Source organism: Lepeophtheirus salmonis, chromosome 3, assembly GCF_016086655.4.
Source record: "Lepeophtheirus salmonis chromosome 3, UVic_Lsal_1.4, whole genome shotgun sequence".
NCBI lineage: Eukaryota > Metazoa > Arthropoda > Copepoda > Siphonostomatoida > Caligidae > Lepeophtheirus > Lepeophtheirus salmonis.
The window spans coordinates 1144636-1172635 of record NC_052133.2 but is presented as its reverse complement, the minus strand read 5'-3'; the positions used below and the strand labels follow the sequence as shown (position 1 = coordinate 1172635).

Sequence of the window (28000 nt, the reverse complement as noted above, 5' to 3'; positions counted from 1 at the left end):
CAGGATTTCTCCCTAATTTTTCAAAGCCAACGAGACAACACAGACGTCTACCATGGTTGAAGAACACGTTCCCCAGGGACAAATATATATCCGTACCCAAGACGCTGCCCGGCATACGTCCAGGAAGCAGCATTTCTGCAGGTATAACATGGCTGCTTTCTTGCTGGCAGACTTCTGGCCTTCGTCCTCGGCCGACCCCCCTCCCCTGGACTTCGCTGTTTGGTGTGTCTTAGAGGTTAAGACGGACAACACTTCCCAGCCAAATATCGATGCTCTAAAGGGCATGATCTCAGAAGAGTCGGAAAACTTGTCCTTGGACTTCATCAAAGCCAGCTGTACTTCTGTCCGTCCCTGTATTGAAGCCATCCTTCAAAATTGAGGGGGACATATTGAATAAAAAGTGTACAAAATTGTTGAATTACCAACTTTTGCTTCAAAAGTTTGCCATAAAAGTGGTAGAAGATAAAAATATGTAGAAGTGAAAACGGCTTTTCTAATTTTATAATTTTTGAGTCCTAACCCTGTACACACTCCAAAACTTTTTCCTTTTTTATCTTAAAATAGTTTTGTTTTTTTACTTCTTGTCATGCTCTAGTTATATGAGTGAGTGCGAGGGAAGGGTGGATTCAAGACACTATTCATGAAAGTTTATTTTTCTAAATCAGGTACATATTATGTGAGGATTTTTTGGATGATAGAATATGATGTGGTTCTGCTCTTGAAATAAGAAACTTCTATATTTAAAATAACACTAGAGGAGTGATGATAAAAAAAAAGTTTAAATTTCAATATTGGAAATACTTCGTGAAACTCATGAAAAAGCACCTATATTTCTATATTATAAATCTATTTACATTGAAATCTCTTTAATTTTTTCTCTTAAAGTCGTAAATATTTAGCAGTGGCATAAGATTACTAGTAAATTGATAAACTAAGTATTCTAACTTACATTTGTGATACAAAATTAAATGAGTACGGATAATTTAAAAATAAAGTCATTTTTAAAAAACGATAAGGGAAATTTTCAACTCTAAGTTTTAATACGAATTGTACACATAAATTCAAACTAATTAACAATAACACGATAAAAAATGTATTTATATTAAATCAAATAAATGGATTCATCAAATTATTAGCTACAAGTATAAGTTAACCATATACAAAATTAAATGAGACATTTTATACATAAATAAATATATTAATTATGGGTAGAAATAAAATCCGTCTTCTTCCTATCATACTTCTAATTGCTTGTAGAATCTCTTTATTCGTCTTATAAGTCAGATGTAAAGCTAAAAATGAAAAGTAATTATTAAAAATAATTAAATATACATTTTTTTTAAATCGGACATCAAAATACATATCCCATAGTCTTTACACGAAGAAACTGATGTTAGACAAACTATTTGTACACCATTCGAAGCTGAGACAAATAAGCATAGCGATTGAGACCAATTGTCATTGTTCATTTTTCTGTAATTTTCAAACATCTTATCTCGAAAATAATGAGCATTTAACAATATGCTAATTCGAAAAGTAGTAAAATTAATTTTATGAATATTTAAATAAATCAATAATTTAATAAGTTTGAGTTACGAGCATTACTATGAATCAAATGTCGTTTTTAAAGTGAAACGAGGTCATTTAGTGTAGTTTGACATTGCATAAGGTAGTATAAAGGCAGTTATATTCGAAAATATATTTTTTCGTCATTCGGAAGGTAACTCCAAATTTCATAGCCTCCATAATAGCAACCCAGGGGTAGTTGTAATTTTTTAGGCATTTAACAAATAGAATTAATATTAGACTAGGACAAACTCACTATCTTAAAAATTGCCAAATAAAAATTAAAAATATTTTATTTAAAATTACCTTGTTTATTTTAAAATTCTAAACTAAAACGATATACTATAAACTATAATTATATAATAGGTAAATTTAGGCTGTAAATCCTCCTTGTATACATTATTTTTTTTGTTTCTGTCCATTTGATGTAAATATAATCAAAACTGCACCCCTTTTGACACTCTTGAAAGTGCAACATATAATGGGCCATCTGAAATTACTGATTTTTGGTAAATGTAAATCATTTTTTTCAAATGTTTGAAAATGTGATTTATTTATTGTCATTGTCAATGATAAATTGCTGCTATGACCCCCTTCAATCATAATTAGGATACACACTAAGACTAACTCCTAATTCTCTTCCTAATTCCCTTTTTTAATTCGTATTTAATATACGTTCTGTTAGTACAATCATTCACTTTTTTGATTTTTAATTTTTTTTGGTCCATTTTCGAATAGACAACCATACATTAGAAAAAACTTTGAGATACGGAGAATCGATCTTAAAACATGAAAAAAATCAGACGTGTCCTCCCGAGCTCATGAATCTGTTTTTATACGAAATAAACATGGATTTACGTACGTATCTCAAAATTCTGAAGAATGTTTTTTTATTTCATGTCTAAAGTCTGTACCTATCTGTCTCTGTTTTTTTAAATAAATGCGTTTATATCATTGTTTTTCTAAGGGGAACGTACATCAGACACTAACACATACACATAAATTATTTTAATACCATCTACATAGTAGTAAAGGCAATCTATAGATTCTTTATTACAGGTCACATTCATTTTTTTTTTTGAGGTACTCCTCTTTTCTTTTTTAAAATAGCACACTGAGCTTTAGCTACAAATAATCGTTCTTAAAATGAATTTTTCACAGACAAACAAACGGACAAACTTTGCTTCATTAATATAGATTTAGGAGTGAAAAAACTGTGGGCATTTGAATGTTATGACCTATTTTTGCTATCATATTTAGAGAGCTCTGTAAAGGTATGTGAAACTTTGGTGGTGGTGGTGGTTTAATGACCCACATACGACTTCTCTGCAACCAGATGGCTCAGTTGTTTTTCAAACTAAAATTAATGCCCAAGAGGTGTTCAATTTGAATTAACGTGATAAAATGTGGGTATATTAGGATGACTACAGCAACAAATAAGGATTTTATAAAAATTTACATTAGAATCGTTGGTCCTATTTCATAACATTCGAATGATTGCTTCTTAAAAAGAAAAGTTAGTGTCATTTTCTTTGTTATTTATCCATATTGACATATTTCATTTTTTCATAAATGAATATTATTTTCTCATCCTTCATCACTCATGACCAATCATCGTGTTGTTAAATTTTAAATTTACTATTACAAGTTAATAGTTTTATTTTTTTAAACTTTAAGAGATAAGTAATGTTTATCTCTTTTCATTAACAAGAGTTTTGAGATTAAAAGTTTCTCCATTCTGTTCGTTTTCAAAAAGCCTGATATATTTAGAGGCAAATGTATCACTTTTTCTTTTGATATTTCCAGAATAGCTCCTCATATCCAAAATTTTAAATCCTTTTGGAATAATACACCAAAACCAATTAAATATAAGGCAATTGTTGGACAACCTGAAAGAAAATTATAAAAATAATTTATACATATACCATTTGACAGATATTACAAAATATTTTAATAATCAATAAATTACGAAATTATAAAAACATAAATACTAACAGTTAACCCATTACTGAAGAATTAGGTTACCACTACATATCAGTATACATTTTTCAATCTATATGTAATATTTTTTAATTAATTTATATTTATCTGTCTTTTGGAGTAATTAACTTAATGTTATGCATATTAAGAAAAAAGTATAAACTATTTACTTGAGCGTTGCATGACTTAAGAGTCTAGCTTGAATTGAGAATACTATTTAGTTCAAAATTATGGCTTCCAGGAAAAGGCAAATATCTCGTAAAGGCCTACATATTAAATTTCAATAGAAAATGTTTTTGTGATAATGGATGTTACTTAGGATTAATTTTTAATAATTTTCATTTATTTCATTTTGAAATTCGCTGTTTAAAAATGTAACCTCTCGTTAGCAGGATAAGCCTAGTGATTTATAAGAAGGTATTGTTTCCATAAGAAATATCTTACTGTTAACAAAATGTTAGACCAACTCAATGAAAGATATTCTGGCCCAATGACGAAAACATAAACTCGAGAGAACATATTCTATATCCTCCATGTAAAAAAAATGTTGTTGAAAGGGTTGTGTGGAAAAGGGTAGAATAGGCAGCGAAAATTACAAAGATATATTCGAAAATTCGAAAAGAAGAGGGTAGAATGGAGTTGAAAAGAAGTATATAAACCTAACTGATCCTGATAATGTTTCTAAATATAACCAGGGCGTAGGAGGAGTTGATATCTTGCATGCAATAAGAGCTACTTTGGAAAAAGAATGATATGAAAGAAAGGGCAGTGGCCTATATTTAACTTGTCAGTTGTGCTTCTGATGTTCAGGCCTTGCGATCCATGAAAGCGAGAACAAATGTATGTCTCCCATATTTATAAATCATACGTGATATTGTATGATAGACCATAATCAATCATAGAGCAAAGAGAACAGTTACCAGAACCCAGTTACGATCTATTTTTGAGAGGAACAGCTAGCAAAAATTGAGAGGCGACAATGTCATCAATCTTTAAAACTATATATTTCAGTTCAGACGTTACAAAGTTCCTATGTGTAAGGAAAATACAAAAATTTGAGTGTCACAAATACTGCAATACTGGGCTACATCTACATTGCTTTAATTATTATCTGAAATAATGGTAACGAAACAAAAAAAATCATGAAATTTGATTTATCTCAATGTATCTGAAAATGTTTATTTAATTTTTCAAGTTTGAATCCAATAATAAATATGTCTCCGAATCATATATTTATTATTATTCTTATTTAGTCTTTATGTTACTGATACTGTCGTTAGGTTAACTAATTAACCAACCCCGTTAGGATACCAGGTATTATTTTTTTTATATTTAAAAAAATATAAATCTCTCATTTGAATCATAAATAGATTATCTATATCTCTGAATTATTTCTAACCCTAAATATTTTTCACATTTAATGTGTTAATAGCAAAGATAAGGGACTGCAGAACGATCAGTCTGTTCTTGATTAATTTTGTCAGCCTTGGAGCGGTGATTATTGGTCTTTCATTGTAACTACAACAAAAACAGTAAAGGTCTAGCTATCATTCATTTTTTTCTTCGTTTTTATTTTCTTGAAGGAAATAAAATGTAACTTGGGATTGAAGGACCGACTTATCGGTCCTTAAGACTTATAAATGGTTAATAAAAGACTGATTAGGAATGCAGTCCTAGACACGACATTACCTCGCTAACAAAAAAATCCCTTATGTATTTTGCTTTCATCTATCAGCGATAGGCTATTGCTTCCTTCGTCTCATTTGACGCGTCATGGCAATATAATAATTTATTATTTTTGATAAATAAACGAAATAATAAATTATACTATACTTATGGTATAGTTTCCAAAAGGACAGGATATACAATTTCTTATTGACCCCTTGTCTTATATATAATCAATGATGGAAATCCAGTGTAGAATGAGTATGTTAAAGAATAAAGCGAAAATCAATCTGGTAACCCTTACAATTTTAAGAATGCTTTGGAGGGGAAAAAGAATAATTGTCATGACGTTTCATTAGATCAGCTACAATCAGCTATGAAAAGAGAGAAAGGAGAAACGGATATAAAAAATGACATTTGCTAGAATTACTACGATGTTGATCCCCAATTCTACTCTGAGTCCAACAAGGACTTACAATTATAATTCCCCCCGCAAATTTCTTAGGGTTACGCTCCGTCTTTTATGTGCACGCACGATTGTTCAATCAGGTTTTGAGGATAATTGAATCTATTTAAGGATGTTCACTCATGAGGAATTAAATAATAATGACAACTGCTAAGCAAAAGAAAATTCCTTCAATATATTACCAGTTATAAATTAACGGGCCAGCTAAAAAACACCGAATTTACATCATTGTATATAATACATATTGGCTATCTTATTATTTGTATGGAGACATTTTGGGTATCATATACCAACACAAATGTACAGCTAAGTCTTAAATATAATATTATAATACAGTATCGAATAAGTACTTTGTAGGATTTTAATAATATGAAATTTATTTTAATGATTAGAAATAATATGGCAATGATAGTCTAGGAGTACTTAAGAGACAAATAGCAGTTGGTAAAGTGTTTAAAACTCGATACGTTATACGAGAAAACTATTAGTTTGTACATTCTCATTCGAATACTAAATTTCTCATTACTGTAATTTTTATCTAATTAAAGAGAAATAAATCGTTAAGGTTTCAAATAAAACTATTCAATTATAATAGTAAATCTAAAATTTAACAACACTCATACCCAAAAATATACTTGTCCACTAGAAAAATAATAAATATACATATATAGTACGGTGCTAGGTCATTTCATTCACAGAATTCATTTCTTCTCTTTTCATTGCCAGTAACTTCATTCGCTGTATAATTCATCCCTGGACATATCAATCCCACTTTAAAGATGGATAATTAGTTTCTTCATACGGTTTCTACCCAGAGATGAACTTAAAACAGGTGAGAATAGGTGATCCTGGAGAAGTGCATGAGGGGCCCGAGTAAATTTGCTGATTATTTACGTTGATCTGAACTGTTGGAAGAGAAAAAGAGGGAGTATTAGTAATGATAGAAGATAGCAGGGAAGAGTAATGATTGCATTTACTTCTACTTCTCTATGTCTGAACAATATCCACGGATTGGGACTCCATTCCTACTCACTATTAAAGACTTATGATGACGTCATTTATAATCCATAAACACCATAAATCCTTCATATCCTTATCACAAGTCATCAGTCATCTCCAGTGCCGACTGCCTCGGCCTCTCTACATATATAAAAACTACAAACTAGTTTTGACCGTATGTCTCATTAAATATCAAAGTGGGGATAAATTTTACAAGGAATGAATTTAGTGGGAACGAAATTACTAGGAATGAAAATACAGGGAATGAATTTACCGGTCACGATATAGTACATACCTTGGAAAGGATATTTTAGTGTTGATAGAACTTGAATTTATATTTGTTTCTAACTAAAGAGGAATTTAAAAATAACAATTATTTACATGAATTGTTCATTTTGATACAAGATTCAATTTTAAAATAACTCTGACATATTTTTTAAATAAGAGCTCTTAAAACTCTAATAATAAGAACTTTCGTACAATTCATGATTATTAGATGAAGTCAAAAGTCAATTTTACTATTCCGAAAATACAAAATGTAGCGACGGATCTTACTGGATCACGCAATAGGGAGAAATTATTATATTGAATTCCATGTGCCTAAATTCGACCCACAGTCAGTCCTAGAGAAAGAAATATCCATTATGTATATGGGCATCAAGACAATTCCTAGGTCACATGGAGTAACTGTCATAATATAATATTTTCTTATATTTAATCAGTGTAACTACATCTGAGCTATAAAGGAACATTTAAAAAAATACATATGTATTTGCTTGAACTTTTTAAACTTTTGTTAACTAACCATTTCAAAAAAGGAATGTTTATGTACGACAAGCTTGACAAGCTTAATAAAACTAATGTTAGATTTTTTACCTAATATAATATTACCAGGCATACAATTTTTGTGTAGTAATCTTTTTATAAATTATAGAAGTCATAACATATGCATTCATTCGTTCCTCAGACTGTGAGTAATTTTTGTATCAAGTATTCCCTGGCTACTAAAATTGAAAACAATTTATTTTACATTCCAAATATTTCTTTACATTGTTTAAAAATGTCAAATCTCGTTTGTTACCCCTTCCTTGTTCTTAAAATCACAACTCTGGCTAAACAAAATCTGAGACCAATCACTTTGGCGCCCCAAAAAAAAATACATGTTTCCAATCATCCTCTTGAATTTGGTTGATTTTACTCTATATTAAACATCTTGTTTTAAATGAAATACTTAGGAATTTAGAAAATTGCACTCTAACCTTACCTACCAAGAATACGTATTTCATACATGACCATTTTATAGTCCAGTGATTTCTAAAAGGTGTGCTCTGAGACATGTCATAGAAAATAATCAATCTACACAGTAATATATTTTATATACTAGTAATTATTATACTTTTTCTAGAAATCTAGTTCATGTAAGTACAAAATGAACCTATCATTTAAATACAAACTCAACCTATCTGAACATGTTTATTTAATTTTTCAAGTTGGAATCCAATAATTAAATAATAAATATGTCTCAAAGTAACATATTTTTTATTTATATATAAATGCTACTGGCGGTAGGTTAATTAATTAACCGGCACCTATTGGGGCCTCAAGGTTCTGTTTAAATTTTTTTTAAATGTCATTCTCTTATTTGAGTCATAAATAGATAAACTATAGACCCAAATTTTTACAAAATGTAATTAATAATAATCGTCTGTAATGGGTTAATTGTGATAATGAATGGAAGGTTTGAGCATAATTTATATTCAGAAGATAGTTTTTTGAACACGTTTTTGAATTCAAATTGAAGAGGAAAAGGGAAATAACTCAAAAGAGAGTTTGTCATAGAGATCTTGTGGCCCTTGCATGAACATTGCATACTCCATAGATTCTTGGTTCTCATCCTCCTGCTGTAATCTTTTGGTGCTATGTGTTGGACTTGAGGAGGGGATGATGGTGTAAGGTACCTTGCCAAATTAGGCCATCTAATAGGATGTAATCATCGTTCAACCAGCTGTGGATGTATAATAACATTATTAAATTACTTTAAAAAAATGATATAAGAATGAAAGTTTCACTAAAGCAATCGACACTTGCAAAAATATTTTCAAGAAAACTAAAGGAATTACGAGCATTTTATGCTATACCCTATATTCCTATACTTGCAGGGTACCGCTTGCTTAAGTTAGAGTCATTTCCTTCACGGTTGTATCTTCTAATGTAGTAATGTTGTCAGTCGCAATGAAATGTAGACTATGTGTTCTTGAATTCGCTGTTGGTGTCTAGTCGCAGACAATTACCCTTAGCCATTTCGTCACCTTTTCAGGGTATTTAATTTGAAAACTCATATTAGGACCTCTAGAAATGCTGGCGTAATTCTGCAGGAGCAAAATACTTGTTACCCATAACTAATTCACTTAATTTATCTTATAGTAGATGAGTGGTAGATATATAATTTCCACTTAGGAGTAACAGAATAAAACAACGTTTGATTTTGTTTAATCTATGTAGAAGTTAATATAAAGCAAGGAGTGTTTGTATAGTTATCGAAGCCTCATTTTGAAGTGTGCACTTAATATCTCATAACTAGAGATGATATTTTTGAAAGAGAAGATGAGAAGGTGGAAGACAGACATATAGTATTACTGAATTAAGACCCTTGTTAACATTAGCTGCCTTACATGATGTATCTGTGATATATCATGTTGGAGGGAGAAAATGAATTACTGCCCTGACGAGGAGAACTTTCTGCACTTGAAATAGCATTAGTGCAGGGAAAATATTCTAACTATATTTAAATTCATATATACTCATTTTATTATGCATTTTTAAAAGAATTTAGACCAAAAATAGGCGATAATGCATACTTCAAAGGGAGGAATTAACACCACAATGATAATGAATAAAAAAGAAGAAGAAACACAAACAATAACCGTTTCTCCTTATGTAATCACAACAGAGTTTTTTTTCTTTACACAGCTCCCTTCTTTACTTATAACAGCGTGAATCTAATAAATAGTAATTTAAGTAGTAATGAAAATCGAGTGTATTTTTTAGATTGACCGTTTTTTTGGAGTTTGTAAACTGAAGAGTATATTTTATTTCATGAGCTGTTGTTATAGTTATTTGATTCCTTAAAAGTGAACTTCCTTTGGTACCACATTAAATTATTTACAAAAGCTAATTGAACATTTGTGGGAGCTCATAAAAGACGGAGAGTAACTTTGAAGATTTGTTGCGAAGTTATAATGGCAAGTCCTCAGAGTAGAATTGGGGATTGATATCGAAATAATTGCTGCACAGCCACTTGATTATATCCTTCTTCCCCTGCCCCCTCTTCACAGCTGATTGTGGCTGATCTAATGAAACGTCATGAAAGATAATTTGCTTTCCTTTAAAACTTTCTTCAAATTGTCAGGGTTATAATTTTGATTTCTTTTTTTATAACATGCCAAAAACACACCCGATATTTATCAGTAAATTTAACAGGTGTCTTGCGATATATTTACAAAAAAAAAAAAATAGAAGGAGAGACCCTGATCCATGCAGGGTGTTGATGTCCACAAAGGAATGAAAAAATTAGATTGTAGAAATTCCTTTTCTTTGTCAGCTCAACTTAAAGGGACGGTATTCCCTCTTTTTGCTCAGGGCTACAAAAAAAGTAGATGGAATCAAGAAAAAGCAATTCTAGCACCAAGGAATCAAGAAGTTGACAAAATCAATGACATTATTTTGGTTAAAATACCAGGGTGCTTCAGAACATAAGAATCTGTTGACGAGGTTGTGTATATAAATGGCTCAGTACACTATCCAACCGAGTTAATTAAATCTAGCTACTTAAAATACCTCCACATAAGTTATCATTAACACTTGGTCTTCCAATAGTTTTGTTAAGAAATATATATGGTCTCAGTCTTTGTAATGATTGATGTAAGTGCATGATTGGTTCTTAAGAAGATGATGTAAGTTGTTATAAAGGCAACAATCATTACGGGGAACATTGCAGGAGAAGATTATTTTATCCAAAGGATACTATTGTGGCCTTCAAATACACTGATTGATTTTAAGAGAATTCCTGTAAAATTGAGTTTTATTAAAAATATTCATAAGGTACAAGATCATCTATTTTAAGTTGTGTGCCTGAATTTGTAAAAACCATTTTTTATCATACGTTGGATGTTCAAGAGTTGATACTAAGAAAGTTTTAACCCAAAACGATAGAACTAAAAAAAATTGTTTAAAAAGAAGACCTTTAGTACCTATATGCCTGTGCAAGTTTGAATATTTTTTTTAAATTTTATATCAAATACTTTTTGAATTTTCTCTAAAATAATTATAATTTTTAAATACCTACTTAAATTATAAATTGGGCATAATTATTCATAGGTACAAAAAAAGTGAAATTTTTCAAATGTACTAAACAATGAATGTAGATATCTAAGGCAATAAAATACTTTGTGTCATAGTATTACAAATATCTCCGAGCAATGGTAAGTACTACCGCTAGTAATAAATACGCTGTCAAAAAATTTGCCGTGTTTGCTTTTCAATCTTTAAAAAAAAAAAAAAAAAAAACAGTCTCTGATATACCTTCTTAAACGACAATATATATAAAATTTTATCTACATATTTATTTATATATTAATAATTATTTATTTTGATTTCACAATCTCATATTATTTGATTATGTTTAAATAACGAAGATCACACAATTCTACAGCATACAGTTATCAGCATATTTGTGTTTTCTTTTTAAATGCATTAGGAGGAAATGCTTTCTCAGAGGAACAAACTTGTTCCCTAATGTTTGTTTGCAAATAAGACATACATTATTTCCATCGGGTTTTTCAAAAGTACGTGAAATGATATAAGCATCTATTCTATTTAATAATCCAGGCTTTTCTCCAATAAAAAGATCATGATTCTTTGTGATATGTGTAATTAAATGTTTTCTATTATCGAAGGTATCTCGAGGCCGTATTTTACATACAAGACATTCAAAATATTTTCCTCTTCCTCCATGAATACTTCTCTGGTTGATAAATTCATCGATTTCATTCACAAGATCTAGATACTCCACCAATATATAATCTGGAAAGTAATGATTCCGATACTAAAAAATTGAATAGGCAACTTATTTTTTTTTCTTACATCATATATATTAATTTGTAAAACTAGAAACAACACAGAATACATATTATAGAATAGTTTTACCATTAGAGTGTTTTCACTGACATCATAATTGAAGGCGACGTAATCTTGGGAGTTCATAGCTGATATTTTTATTACATAAAATATACAGATTTCAAATAAATCTTGATGAAACTTCATCAAATGACTTTAGGAATAAATAAGACTTAACAACTGCATTCAATACTACTTCATACAATTGATTAATAATTATATTTAAATTAAATTCAAGTAATATGGACTGAAAATCCCTATGAATTGCTAAGTTTGTACTATATATATATTTTTTTTTTTTTGACAGATTACACAGGGGGAACACTCATTTTGTACAAATGAATTCAAGCCAAAAAAGGAATTTATCTTCGAGAGTAGAACCCAAAGTTGATCTCAGCTTTTCTGTCAGTCATCTGAATTCTGAAATATCTGGAATTATAGTAATTCGGGACAATTATAGTTCAGAGTCATTTTTACCTTTAAAACAATCTCCAAATTAAAAGTAGGATTAATAAAGCTTATTTAAAAGTGTTTTACATGATTAAAAAATGTTTTTATTGATTCTGTTTCTTGTTCTGAACTCAATATATTTCCATTTTGTGGCTGAAAAATGATGAAAAACGACACCCTTCTTTAGACCCTTAGAACTTATTCATCATCCATATCAATAAGGAATATTATAAATTATATCATAGAAAATATTCAATATTTAATTTTTATAAAAAACCTATTTAAAAATATGCATCTCCAATTATTTTTGTTCGATTTTGTATTTTTTAAGTGATCCCATTTTGAAATATTAAAATTCTCTAATGAATCGATTGCTTTATTGTTTCGATCCTAGTATCTCATTCTGAAGGAAGGAGGCAACCCTACTCCCTTATTAGGTCTGGTAGTTTTCCTAGGATCACTTCCCCTCCTGTCGTCCCACATGGAATTTGGAATCCCAATTAAAACATCTCCTGTGATGGATGAGGAAGTTTGAATTATCTTCGATCGATTGCCTCGATCTTCCTTTTACGAGGCATAACTTCATGATATTGCCATTGAAATTGCAAGAAATCAGTGACAATGTTAATTATTTGGCAGTACACCCCCAAAAATATGGGAGCACTACAAAAATGATCAAAAAACTTTGGAAATGCATATTTTTAAAATTATATATAGAATATTTTTCTATAATATAAGCTATGATATTTTTCATAATTATGGGTGATGAATAAGTTCTAAGGGTCTAAAGAAGGGTGTCGATTTTTTATGGGAGTGTTATAGTAAATATGCAATATTATCTTAATAATGTTTACCATTTTAATGTTAAGATAATGACATCATATACCGTAAAAGGAAGATTGAGGCAATTGAACGAAGATACTTCTAATTTGATGATCCATCTCAAGAGATGTTCGAAATCAGATTCTGAATTCCATGAGAGACGAAGGGAGAAGAATTCATCAGAGAGAAATTATCAAACCTCATAAGAGAGTAGACTAGACTCCTTCCTCGGGAATGAGATACCAGGATTGAAACAATAAAGCCATCAATTTAAGATGAGTAGATAATTTTAATATTTCAAAATGGGATCACTTACAAAATACTTAATTGAACAAAAATCCTTAGAGATGCATATTTTTTAAATAGGTATTTTTTTAAATTCAACATTGAATATTTTCTATAATATAATTTATAATATTCCTTATTGATATGGATGATGAATAACTATAGAAGAGTGTCGTTTTTCATCATGTTTCAGCCACAAAATGAAATATATCGAGTTCAGAACAAGATACAGAAATAATAAAACACTTTTTAATCATAAATAATACTTTTACATAAGCTTTATTAATCCTACTTTTAATTTGGGATTATTTTAAGGGTAAAACATGACTCTGAACGATAATAGTCCCGAATTACCATAATCCTACATATTTCAGAATTTATATAACTAAGAGAAAAAACTGAGATCAGTTTTGGATTTTGCGCTCATAGATAATTTTGATTGTTGTATTCAATTTATTTGTACAAAATAAATTTGTAGTGCCCTACAAAATGCAGCCCTTGACTAAAATAGGGTCAGTAATTTTTTTAAAGCCTATTCCATATCCGTTTTTTCTTTTCCTTTACAACTCCTCTTTTTGTGGAGGAAAAGGAATTGATGAACAAAAAACTAAAACTGAAAAGTATTCTAAGTCGATTTAATCTCCCCCCCCCCTGAAAGTTATTTGACTGCGAACAGGGGAAAATCCCCTCAAGGATTTCAAATCTTAGTCCAATCTAACCCTACTTAAGACCTCTTTTTTGTAAAAAGAAAAAGTAGGTGGTGATCATTCTGGCCCAGTACGCCATTATACATTTATTTTGCTTCAAATGACAGATAATTTTTTTCAGCCCTCCCCATTACAAATCAAGAATTTTTTTAGGCTTAAAAATAGGGAAACTGCTTTACTTTGCACGCATCTCAGATATCTTATTCGACTATAAGAAAGCCTTCATTTTCATATAATAAATTAGGATTGATTGAATAGTAGGACTGCATACATTTGACCCATCGCCATCGTGTTACTTAACTAACACAAAAATTTACTTGGTATTTTGTTTTCAACTGTCAATATTTCTGCTTCTTTACCACTAATCAATATTTTGAACGTTGATAAGTTAAATTAGAATTACCTCTTGTTAAGCTATTAACAATTTTTAAGAATAATTAATTAATAAGTCGATAGTTAAGAAGAATAGGGAAAAAATTGGGTAACTAGGAACTAATTTTGGTTATTTTTATTTTCGGAAAAAAGTTTGTGTGAAATAATAAACATAAAGCCTGATATATTTGAATTTAAAAACGGTACACATCGTTTTAAAATGGGTCCATTTGACCTAAAAATAGACTAACTATTTACAAACAATGTCAAAAATGCAGATTCTTTGCAAATTGTGAATGTTTTTTTTATTTGTTTTGAAAATTTTATTTATTCTCAACTTCTTTTATACATAGATAAAATTTGAATCTTGAGTTATTATTATTTTTTAGAATCTTATTGAAAATCTCTACTTCTAAAGATAAAGTAGGAAGAAAATAGGAGCTTATTGTGGAAAAGAATAGGACATGGCAAATACCGAGCCAAAAATGGTGTGAAAATCCTCATATTTTGCCAAGGTGGTTTTAAATTATTCCGAGTTGAAAATTTATTGATACAGTCGCGAAATCGTTCACCCTAAAAATAGGGCAATAATGTAATTTGTACAACTCAGAAATCAGGATGGGAGGAAATCGGTCTATATAGTGAGCCGGAAAATATCGGTCAAAAATTTGAAAACTATTGCATTTTGGTCCACTGTCTGAACCGAAATATTGGTCCAAATCGGTCCATAAAAAAATCAATTTAGACCGAACCGAAGAACAACTTCACTCTTAGATCGACTCTCAACATTACCATCTATCCCACCACATAGTAATCAACTTTTTAAATACTATTACTATGTTTGGACAAGAAAATACAACTTCTATTAAGTCCCCAAAATCTCAAACGATTGATTATAGCCAACTAAAATTTATGATACGGTATTTTTCTCTCAATAGTGTGAGCTAGTAAGCCTAAAATAACAATCAACATATTATATAATAGTTGAGATACTTTTATTCAGACTTTAAGTTACATATTTACTTAAATCTTAGAACTTCACATCAAAAATGCGGTCGACTAAACCTCGATCGAACATTTTCAAAATGGGATCATGCAATCGTAAATGTGTATAAAAACAATGATTGAAGAGTGCAACCTATAGCAAAAATGTCACATTACATCCCTAATGCGAATGCCAATCCTAATCTGTTTAGGGTCGTTATTCACATATATTATATGATTACACTAATTTCATTTTTGATCTTGTCTTTATTATATAAAAACAAATCAATTTAAAAAAATAGACAAATTTTGCGAGGCATTGCTCCTCTAGTCCCCTGTATATATAGGTGTGTTTAACCACACATTTATTCTGACATTGTAAAAAAGTAGGTTAGAAAATCTCTAGATAAAAAAAAATAGCAAAAATGACAAAATGTTGATTTTTTAAGACGGATACACCGAGCACTTTTCTACATCCATTTTTTTCCAAAGCTTATGGTATTGAGAGACATGAGATTGAAAACTATTTTTTGATTTGTAGGTCGTTTGGCACTCGGGACACTTATATATTTTTCCGTCAGCAGAATGGCGATCTGAAAAATGTCGACGGAGATTCCCTCTTTGGCGAATGACATTTCCACAAATTAGACATAGTACTCCAGATACCGTAGACGTAACTTTATTTTGTCTATAGTACTCGAAATCCATGAATAAATCTATAAAGGGATTGAATTAATAATCTAATTGTCTTGGACAGCTATCAACAAAACCAACATTACAAAAAGTAATTTATCAATCATCAACTTTATGGGCGTTTTATGGAAACCGTGTTTCATGTAAACTTTGTTTAATATATGTATGTAATTAAGAATCAAGAATATGAAATAAAAAAGGTTTTTGATGTGTTTCATTATCAGTATCACTTTATTGATTTAGATAGATAAGTTATAGCAGAGAGTTAAATCGTTACAAAGTGATACAAAATATTTTGGTCGTGCGTTACAATCCTCACCACACACTAATTGTAAGTCGTTAATGCAACAAACAATTACAAATAAAACAAAATCAACTGGATTCTATGCATAGGTAGATCCAGACCTGTGGCGATGTTTAATACTGACGTGGGAAGCCAGGGTATTTTTTGTTTTGTATATTTTTCCACAGAAATCACAGCTATGTCCCTCAGATGATATATGCTTAGCCTCCACATGGTTCCTGGCGTTTGTGACTTGCACACCCAGCCTTTTTCCACAAATTACACATTCGTACTCCCTTCTCCTGTTAATATCCTTGTCATCATCAACAACTAAACGAATATACAAATCCAATAGATTCTGAAACGATTCTGAAAAAAAGAAAGATCGGGAATGTGAGGATGAAGGGTGCAACAACAGAGGAATCCGAACAACAAGAGTACATCATGTGAAGTTAATGCTTTTTTTGTCAATAGTATTATGTATGTATGTATTAAGATAATTATTGCACATCAATGAATGATGATTCATATTAAAATAATAATTCAAATAAGTATGTATCTTATGATTACTAATTATTATATATTGTTATATTCATCTCTTATTTTTCTTTTCAAACACTGGGTATTCATCATTAGTAAGTAAAATAAATATTGTGGTTGTGTGTTTTGTTATATTTTATCATTTAAATTTAAAGTTCTTTTCATCGGTGCCGAATCGGCAACCAGGTACTCAATTTATTATTCTTGAGAAAATCTTTATATTTATGAGGATGATTCGTTCTCATATGTCGCTGCCATTGGTGACGAGTATAAGAAATTTGTGGACAAATGGGGCAATTCATTTCGAAGTGCAGATGTCTGGACTCTATATGTTTTCTCAAGTCGGAGCTCTGATGAGAAAAGTGTCCGCATTCCAAGCAACTGTACTGGCTTTGACCAATGTGAACTGTCAAATTCAGAATCTCACGATCCAAGTCCTCAATGGAAAATATCCCTCCTAATTATAAAAACAAAAGAAAAATATAATTGCTACCAGAATCCAATACGTTTAATATGTGTATTTGATTTCTTTATTTTCCGATTGCCGAATTCGTATGTCTAACAAATAATTAACAGTACTATTTTTTTCTTGATGAAAAACAATGACCTGAATAACAAGAATAAATATGATTGACCAACTAAAATATATGTATGAAGTAATAATAATTTATAGCAAAAAGGAAAAAAAACATAAGATGTATGCATGACGTGATTTTACACAATAATTAAATAATTATTATAAAGCAATATGAAAAGACAAATAAAAAATATGTTTTATCCACTTTTTTAAGTTTTTTTAAAAATACATATGAAGTAAATTCTGGCCTAATAGAACAACATCCATATAATTGATTGAGACTAAATACGAAATAATTTACATAGTTGAGAAATACTCTGGTTCCTTTTTATGTTTTTGAGTTTTATGAAGATATAAACTGTGTCTCGTCTTGGATCTAAAACCGCATGTTTCACATGGAAATCCATCAGTAACAAAATGTTTGGATTCAATATGTCTTTTTAAGTTCAATAATCGCGGCGATTCGTAAGAACATTTAAGACATTTGAAATTTCCTCTGCCATTGCGGTCTGAACTTGCAAAACTCAGGATGCGGACGTCCAGTAACTCTGCAACAATACAAATATAAAGAAGAAAAAAAACACAAGAAAATATATAATGCTTTTTTTAAAGGATATTATGTGTGGAAGTCGAGAAATAAATTGGAACATTTTTGTGTTTAGAAGAAAAATGCTTTCTTAGACTATCTCGAGTCTTGAACAACGCGTTACATTCTCGACACGAAAACCCGTCGGTCACGAAATGTTTGGCCTCGACGTGATGCTTTAAATTATTTTTGTAAAGTGATTCCTTTCCACATTTAGTGCAGCGATATTTCGAGCCGACTTTCCGAATTACTCGAATCAATTGTTCATCCAATGCATCGAAGACAACCATCCCTACAAGTAACAACAGCTATTGATAATTTAAGAAGAATGTGCCTAAAGGGGAATGGCGTTTCAATTATCAAGAATTATCACATTGTAAGCTCTAGTTTGATTCATATTTACTGTATGTATATTCTTTTAACCCATTAACTCATTAGTTAATGTATAAACTACAGGTACGGAGGAGACAACAATTTATCAGCAAGTTTATGTATGTATAAAAAGATCAAATGTTTTAAAAAATATTTACGCATATTTAAATATATATATATATATATATATACATGTATTTTACATATATATATATATAATTTGTCTAAAAAAGTATCTTGTTAAAAGATAGATGTTTAAACCACTCGACATCATAATTATATTAATAAAAATAATTCCAATTTTGGGCATAGAATAATTTGTTCTTTTAGTAAAAAAATAAAAGTATGTATATATTCAATAAGATCATCAACAACATATCATTATCATATCAAGTGAGAGAGGAGGAGGCAGATGAGTTATAAATAATCTTGACTTTATGATTGGCCCTAACATGTTCCTTTAAACTATATCTAGTTTTGGATACGAATCCACATATATGACAAGGAAAACCTGATGTCAAAAAGTGCCTGGCCTCAATATGTCTTCGCAAATGGCTCCGGTATTTCGTGTAGTAGCCACACTTGGTACAAAATACTTGATTACCCCTCTGTTCGATCAAACTTTCTATCTCTCTGTCGAGATTAGCCGTCAAATCTGTAATTTCGAAGAAAAAAAAAATCAACCTAAAGTCTGCGAAATAATGGATTACGCTTTATTTTTTTTTTTAAATATAAATAATGAACAGGATTCAAAGTTTTCGCATATTTATGCTTATAGATAGAAATTTCCCACTTAAAACCAATATATGCATGTATTTATGTATATAGATATATATATATATACACAATTTGAGTATACTATAACTTGTATGCAGATAGATAGATAGATAGATATATATATGTATTAATATAGAATTGAACAATAGAGCATTGCCAAAACACTAATATGTATATAACAAGAATAAGTTTAAATTCATATAAATATAAATATGTATATTTATATAACAATTATTTTGCTTTTTTTAGTGTAGCGTGGTAGAGTAGTAGTAGTTTGTAGTAGTCGAAGTAGTGAGTGAGAGAGAGAGAGAGAGAGCTGTGAGTATCAATTAATTGAGGCATTTTGACTTGGAATGTCTGTGCCTTATATGTTCTCTCAAGCTGTGTCTAGTCTTGGAAACGAAACCACAAAAGTCACAAATGAATCCTCTAGTTGTAACGTGTCTAGCCTCAATATGTCTTCGCAATCGACTTCGTACCGTCGTCGAATATCCACACTTTCTACAAGAAGATATACCGGGTGTATCATCCATAACATACGTATCAATTTCTCGTTCGAGTTCTTCTAACAATCCTGCAATATTGAAAAAAATAGACCTATTATGTATGTCTATTTCATTTGATGTGTGTTCTCCCATATTAAGTATGTATGTATGTAGTAGTATGGTGTGGTGGCAGTAGCAGAAGTGGTGTTACTGAAAGACACGAAACCAAGAAATTGTGAAACCCGATGTTAAGGATCGTGTGTTATGTAATAATACAAGGGTTCTTGGAACTACGAAATCTCGATTACCAACTGCACACTAACAACCACAAGAAAAATCACAAGTTACACAAAATTCAGATTTTAACACACTATTAGCAGCATCACCACTCCATCATCAAAGATTTATCATAAATGAAAAAGAACCCTTCACACAACATTAATAGATAGATGATAGATTTGATTTTGATTTACTACATATTTAGGTAATGCCTAATTAATATATGTACAATGTAGAGCATTAATTATGTATTCAACTCAAATCTTGTTTGTTAGATAACAGACAGAAAGAATAATACATGCTCAGCATCCAATTCAAACACAATATTTCAGTGTTACTACTTAATTGAAAGAAAAAAATAATTGCCATCCTTTCGTGCATCTTTAGCAGGTCAACTGCCCCACCCACTCTCCTATAAGGGATTAATCTAATATTTAAAATAGTCTACATATATTAATTCGTAAAAAATGGTAATGTCTACTCTTCTAACATATTAAGTAAGTAAGGGGAAATAATCTTTAAAAAAATTCCAATCTTCCTACATATAAACAAACAAATACTGCCAAAAGGTTGATATATATATAGATAAATATATATATATTTTTTTAAATAATAAAAATACATGCCTCTGGCATACGTTATCATTCACTCTGTAACAAATAATAATCAACATTAAATGTGTACGAAGTGTCAGACATAAAATTTATTCATTGTAATTAACAGGTTCATTTTGATGCTTTGTGATGAAGTGCATTTGATGACTGTGTCTTGTTTTGCAAAAGATGTTACATATGGGGCATTTAAATCCACTCGTCAAGAAGTGTTTGGCTTCAATATGACGACGAGAATCTGTTCGCATTTTGTACATTGGAATTTGGATCCTTTTCTCGTAATAAACAGATCAATCAGACGATCTAGATCTTCGGGATTACCTAAAAGAATAATAACAAGAGAATGCACAAACTTTTCCTCTTACAAAAGAATAGCACTACTACTGACTTTCCTACACGTCATCATCACCAAATAATAATTATTACTCAATATTTATATGTACAGATCTATTTATTTTAATTAATTATATGCGTTCTAAGGTGAACGAAGTATAATTAAAACCCATATCAATATCATATACCTATCTTGAATTGGTATATGTATCCATGAATAATTATTCTATAAATGAATATTTGATTTAAGGTTTATAATCAGAACTTTTATGTTCCATTATTAATGAATGGATTATAGATAATTAAAAGTTCACATTTCACATCAAAATCCTATCAAAGTATTCTAATGAAGTCAATCGAAATCTTCCAATATCACTTCAGCAAGACACATCTACATAGATTAGAAGAGTGTTGCTTAAATATAAATCAAGAATATAGAGACCTAATGGAAGTTAAATATCAAACCATAACACTATGACCGATCTGATATTACTTGCAACTAAGTGTTTCCTCTTAAATTTACCAACATAAAAAATCACTTATTCCAAAAAAATCATTCAATCACATTTCCTATCATAAATATGCTAATTGAACTCCAAATACATAGTAAAACAAGAATCGAAGCTTTTAACCCCTACTGGATTATTCTTATAACTCATGACAACTAAATTCAATACGAGTACTTATTTTATAAATTGAGTGAAAAATATACATTATACTACAAAATACGAATCAACATGCTATTACTCATTGTAAACTAACAACTTGCACTGTATTGGTTTTAGATAATCAACACTAATTATTAAGTGAATAGGTTAACATCAAATACCAGGCCCATTCAATTCCTTCACATGGACTTTTTACATTCCGTATTTGAATTTACTGATACAAAATTGTATGAAAATATTGAAGGATTAAATATTACTTATTGAAAATATCATCCATTATTACTAAAATATTATAATACTGTTCGGTAACAGAGCTAATTTCTTCATTGTAATAAAAGGATCAATAAATTTATCCAGAAAATATTATAGCCTCACGACTATATAAACTCTAAATAACTTTTTTTAAATATTTTATATAAAATTGTCTGGTTAAGCATACCTCCACGACAAGAAATATTTCTACTATATATTTCGAAAGAATTAAAAGTGTGTGAAGACGAGTAAAAGGTTAAAGTTGTGTATTAAAATAAGAGCAACCATTATTATATTCTAATTATATTAGTTGATTGAATGGGAGAAGGACTTGGCTACGTATTCGAAAATTATTCATTACTATTATTTTGATATGTAAAGCAAAAGTCAGGAGCATCTAATATCTGGAACACGAATAGGAACTAATGTAGCACCTTTCTGTAATTAACAACACACAGCACATAAAATGGTTATTAACTTAGTAAGAATTAAAAACATTTTCACAAATCTAATTATGAAGGTATGTGAAAAAGCTTGATCCTCAAATAAATCATATGGAACAATGAATAAATATTTTATATTTAGATTTAACAGTACATACTAAGGTTACATTTCATATGACTCCTGTTTGATAGGTGTATCAGATTGCTCCATTTCTCTAGTACCGGATATATACGGAGTTGCATTAGTGTGTTTTGTACTTGTGTGGACAGATAAGCTATTTCTAGTTTTAAAGACCCTTGTACAAACTGGACATCTGAAACCATCTGTTTGAATATGTTTAGCTTCAATATGGTTTCTCAAACATGTTCGCTGTGCACTTTGTTTTCCACATTTCTTACATGTAAACCCTGACGCACTCCGTATAATTAAACGATTAATAGCACTATCGAGGGCTATGATAGCTCCTGCCCCTGCAAAAAGAGAGAATTGTTCAAAGAAGTAACTTAACTAGCATCATAGGTTCAAGAATATCAAGAGCGAACACGATATATCAAGGACTCCAAATAGACTATTCTGATTTTATGGCTGTTTTTAAAATGCATTTGTATGTATAAGTACATTTAATGGAAAATATAATTACAAGTTGCTGCCTCTAATATTTAAAAAAAATCAAAATCGACGTTTCCAAGTTTATATAATTATCATTAATTTAAGTGAATCTACATAAAAAGATTGTTTTTGAATTAGATATATTTCATATATTTTCAACACCACAAGTAAAAAAGTTTTCACCCATTACTGAAGAAGAATGTCTGACCTGACACTCCTCCAAGTTATTTATATTATCAACCAAAGCATTGAAGAACAACGAAAATACATCCAGAAGATCAATATTTTCTTTTAAAATATTTCTTCTATAGGAATATTCCCAATAAAAAAATTCCCCCGAGTACAGTTGGATCTATTATATCAACAAACTTTAAAATAAGTTGTTTCTTACACAATGAATCAATAAATTAAAGTAAATTAGCCCATAATAGTAATGGTTTTAAAGAAGGATGACGAATGATTAGAAACTTGGCTAAAAAGGTAAATGAAAATATTTCAAGATGAATTAATTAAGATATTGGAGCCCGCCAAAAGAAAAGAATATTGATATAACAGACATGTATATGATTTTTTCTTCTTGCAAAGATATAAAACAAACTGGGTTGTTATCGTTGTTGTTGTTTATTTAACATGAAAAGTAGCAATTGTATTATAGTGCTCAGAACTAGACAAAATGCATTAAAAGCAAGACGAATTTATATGAATTCAAGGTCAATAGAGAAAGGAAACATATTAAAGAATAAAATTCTTGCGGCCTTCTCCTCTCCTTTTCTTTATACTGTATTTATGCTCCAAAGAAAAGTGCATACTCCTTTCAAGTTGGCATAAATATATATGTATATATACTACACAAATGTACACATAATTTTCTCCTCCTATTTTCCCTCTCCTAAGTAGTTCTCTTTTCTTTCCCCTTTTCTGCAAAACTAAAGATATTGTCTGCCTTAGTAGGTAGACAATATCTTCCATTTAAAAGTATCTGCATATATGTATATTAAACTGTCCCGTTTTGGGTATATATCCTCCTTCTCCTCTTGCACAAATGCCTTTTCTGATGGAAAGCAATGATTGAGGCCTCTCAGACTATTTTATTTTAGAAAAAAGGTATTTCTGCGTCAAATTTGGATATTTTTAGGCCTCATGTACCGTCCCAAATATAATGATTAGACTCAAAAGTTATACTTTTAATATTTCTTCAGTGTTTGGTTTATAATTGAAAAATACTGTTCATGTTGTATTCAATAATTTAAGGGGTCTAAGATGTGTTCAATGATTTGTGCTTTCTCTATTTTATCAAAGTACCTTTTTTATGTTTAGCAATTTATTACTTCAATTGGGGTTACATTTTGATTTTTTTTATAAAACAGAAGTTGACATTCATGAACCACATCTTAGAGCCCTTAAATTTTTTTAAACTTTAATGCTTCACTCATATCCCCATATTTGAGATGTTACAAAATGCCCTTAAATGACCAAATTTTGACACAAAAATCCCATGTATTTGTCCAGGTATATTAACCCAAAAACAGGGCAGTCTAATATACATTCAGAATTTCAAAAACTAAGAATATACAATACGCTTCTATTTTAAGTAGTGACTACAAGTAGTTTCTTCATGGTTGAAATTATTTCTGATAAAAAGATGTCAATTAAAATTCAGACGTTTAAAAAAAGAAAGATTACAAATAATTTTTTTCAAGTTTATCCTAATTAAAAAATTATAAGAACAAAATATAACCAAACAAACAAACCATACTTCAATATCTTCATTTAATTTTACTTTACATTTTAACTCAAGCATAGAGCCGACGAGAGGAATACATAAAAGATGGACTTTTAAACCATTTTGAAATCAAGTTTTGACAAATAGAACTAAATTATATGCTTGATATGTATCAAGAAGATCGACAAACATAACATAAATAAGGTTTGTTAATCATGTAGTATGTATAAGAAAAAAGGACAAGCTTAAACTAGATTTTCTCTCTTTGAATATATTGAACCAAAAACACCTCAACAACAATTTTGAAAGAAAATGTAACATGAACAAGTAAGTAAGAGTTGTTACTTCAAAATGATACAAATTCTGGGCTTCCAAAACTTAGTCACATGATGTGTATATGTATACTTACTCTGATACTTACGGTATCGAAACCAAAAATACATTAACTTATTTGTTTAAAAAAATATATATATGCATAAAATGCTTCAATAGAAAATGAAAAAAAAAAAAAATCATCATTATTTTATGAAGTGAAATACGATACATTGTAAAAATAACTTAATAATTTTTTTACGGAAATTGAAGCTAGTTCTAAAATTAATGACAAAGCCAGGAAGCCCAGAATTAAGCTAAAGACTCATAATACCTGGATAGTAACCAAAAAATTCACAAAATATCAACCAACCTAACGTATAATATAGTTTTCAATAATTCTCAAATCCCAAGTGAAAGGAGATCTTCCTGGCTTTGTAGATCTCACCATAAACAGAAACAAAAGAGTATGAATTGCATTGGTCTTAAATAAGTAAGTAAATATAAACACTCCCAAAAGATAAAAAGAAGATTCAGTTTTAACTAAATTGATCTCCCCTCCCTCGTAATAAAGGTTGGCCACCTAACTAAGCTCCAAAATAACGTAATACTAAAATATCTAGCTTGGCAATACATGTAAAATAGAAAATTACCACAATGCACAGGGCAGCAAACCGCTAGGTTAACAAATGCAATAACAATCATTTAAATATTTTATATATGACAGTTTGCTGAACTGTTTAAGAGAAGAAACAAACATTATATTCAAAACTTTAAAAAAAAAAATGATTAATCTATATTGATCTTGACCAACTTTTTTTTTTGTTTTTCTAAGCGTTAGATGTCAATTTTTTTTTTTTTTTTTTTTTTTTAAAGTAGACAAAATAACAAAAACAAACAAACATTATTTAACGCTTGATTCATTCAATTTTTTCTCTTTAAATGAGCTTCTTTAAAATATTTTTATTATGATACATTTTTGATTTCAACAGTTGTATGTAAACTCAAAATCATAGAGAAAATACTACATAAAATGGAACAAGTAAAAGTGCAGAACTAAATTATTTTCTAAACAATGATAACTATTTTTGGTTTTTAGTTAACAATTTGACCTATTAAAGTATATTTAATAGGCCCAAATTTACATTCAATGATTGAATTTACATTTTATCCACAAAAAATATGAAAAATGTAAACAAAATTGAAGAAGATCTTCCATAAGTAGTCACACATAATCAAATACTGCACCAATAATTATCCCCTTCCTTTTGAATACACATCAACTATTAAGATGGATAATATGAGTTATTTTCTTAATTTAATAATAATCAAGTGAAAATGAATGCTCAGATCTTGACTATAGTGGTCAAGAAAAATAATAATATCAATAAGAATCTTAGAAAAATATTTTGAGTAAATGCTTCAAAATGTTTGTTTTTCCTCCTCTTACACAATGAATTACTTGTTTCTTACCTTTATTTCCGTCGGCAGCTGTGGGAGCCCCGGAGGGTCCCGGAACAGCAGCCAAACCAGGATCCATTAAAGACCCTCCTTCATTATAGCTCATCTCTCCAGATTCCGATCCATATTGCGCATATTCTTCGTAGTTTTCATCCTCATGTGTATAAGCATCATCTCCTAAATCGTCAGGACCTAAACTTACATCAGGTGTAACAACCATGGTATTTCCAGTTGTGTCTTTGGGTTCTGCTTTAACAGGCGTGATATCTTCGATTTCATCATCATCCTCAACGACATTAGATGGCTGAGGAAGAGGAGGAGGACGTTGAGAAGGAGGTGGAACACGGGGGCGTGGCGTACTACTTCCTCCTCCTGGCGTTCCCACAGAAGATTGGACCGAAGACAAGGGAGGTACTCCTGACACAATGGGCCCGGGAGAGGACGTCACTTTATTGACAATGCGAGGTCTTTTACTTGGAGGTGGGTGCGACCCTTCATTCATGGAGGGTGGAGAGTGGGATGATTGATTTTGGGTGAGTCCCTTGATTTTGAGCTCTTCAGCAACTGCCAGAAAATTGTTGAGCTCCTCCTGTGTGACATTGACCTCTCCATTGTACATAAAACAGAGCAGTGACTCCAGATGATTGAACTTGATGCCCCGCAGATAGAGCAGAGGATGCTGATGAGGTACTGACTTGATGATGGATCGAAAGAAAGGGGAGCAAGCACTTAGTATCACTTTATGTGCCTTTATCTGCTTGGACCCACAAGCCAAAGTCACATCGAAAAACTCTTCCTCTTCACGTAACTCGGAAAAACCATGTTTGATATTGGACTCGAAGTCATTCCAGCGAAGACAGAGACGCTCTGTGGACCCCATCTACAAAATAACAAAATACATTTCACCTTTAGTATTCCATTAGAGTCATAAGTTAGTCAATAATAAAGAAAAGTAATTAGCATTAGATGATTGGAGTTGTCAGACTCAGCGAGTGAGGAGTGAGGGAGTGAGGGAGGGAGGGAGGAGTTCGGCTCACCTTCAGTTTCTTCTTGCTGATCAATTTAAAACTAAGGCTAGGAAGGATGAAAGAGATTGTGCTTCGTTTCTAGAAAAGACTCAATTCAAACTTCAGATCAGAGGAACACGAAAACGGCGACAACGACAATAACAACAAGGACCAGAAATGCCGTTGAGTCTCTTTTCAGTTTTCACTCTTCTCTACTTAGTACTTACTTACTTTACTTTAGTTAGTTCGCTGCCTTTGCTTTACTTTCTCTCTTATTAGTTATTTTGTATTTTCTCTTCTCATTATCCTCATTCCTAACGAACTTCAGTAGTAGTTGTAGTAGCTCTTCTCTTCTCTTTTTCTCCTTTTCTCTTCTCTTCTCTTCTCTTCTCTTCTTTTCCTTCAAATGCAGGCCTACATACATTTTTCAAAATGGCGCCCAAATCCAAGTCCCAAGGACTATACTCTTATTCGTTTAATACTCATACTCCTAGCCAATCAAATTCATTATTCACAT

General features: G+C 30.4%; 1 protein-coding gene and 1 long non-coding RNA gene across 20 annotated transcripts; one reads left to right on the top strand and one right to left on the bottom strand.

Annotated features, from left to right (window-relative positions):
- Positions 1–1018: 1018 nt before the first annotated feature.
- On the bottom strand, positions 1019–28000 carry LOC121114494 (uncharacterized). 19 transcript variants are annotated; one of them, XR_011779131.1, is made up of 6 exons: positions 27514–27958; positions 26489–27356; positions 6655–11758; positions 6301–6582; positions 1351–3455; positions 1019–1292 (listed from the first exon to the last, which is right to left on the bottom strand). XR_011779131.1 is itself a non-coding variant. In XM_040708475.2 (4 exons), exons 2-3 carry the CDS (start codon positions 27354–27356, stop codon positions 22534–22536), a joined length of 1176 nt encoding a protein of 391 aa, XP_040564409.1. In that variant the 5' UTR covers positions 27514–28000; the 3' UTR covers positions 19213–19873; positions 22529–22533. The 19 variants fall into 19 exon arrangements, 12 of the variants coding, with proteins under 12 accessions (XP_040564418.1, XP_040564412.1, XP_071742960.1 ...); XR_011779132.1 differs by having other exon boundaries at positions 1019–3455; positions 27715–27967; XR_011779128.1 differs by having other exon boundaries at positions 1019–3455.
- Positions 19873–21733, top strand: LOC121114496 (uncharacterized). The gene is made up of 2 exons (XR_005863276.1): positions 19873–20560; positions 20787–21733. It is a non-coding gene; the product is annotated as an uncharacterized lncRNA (long non-coding RNA).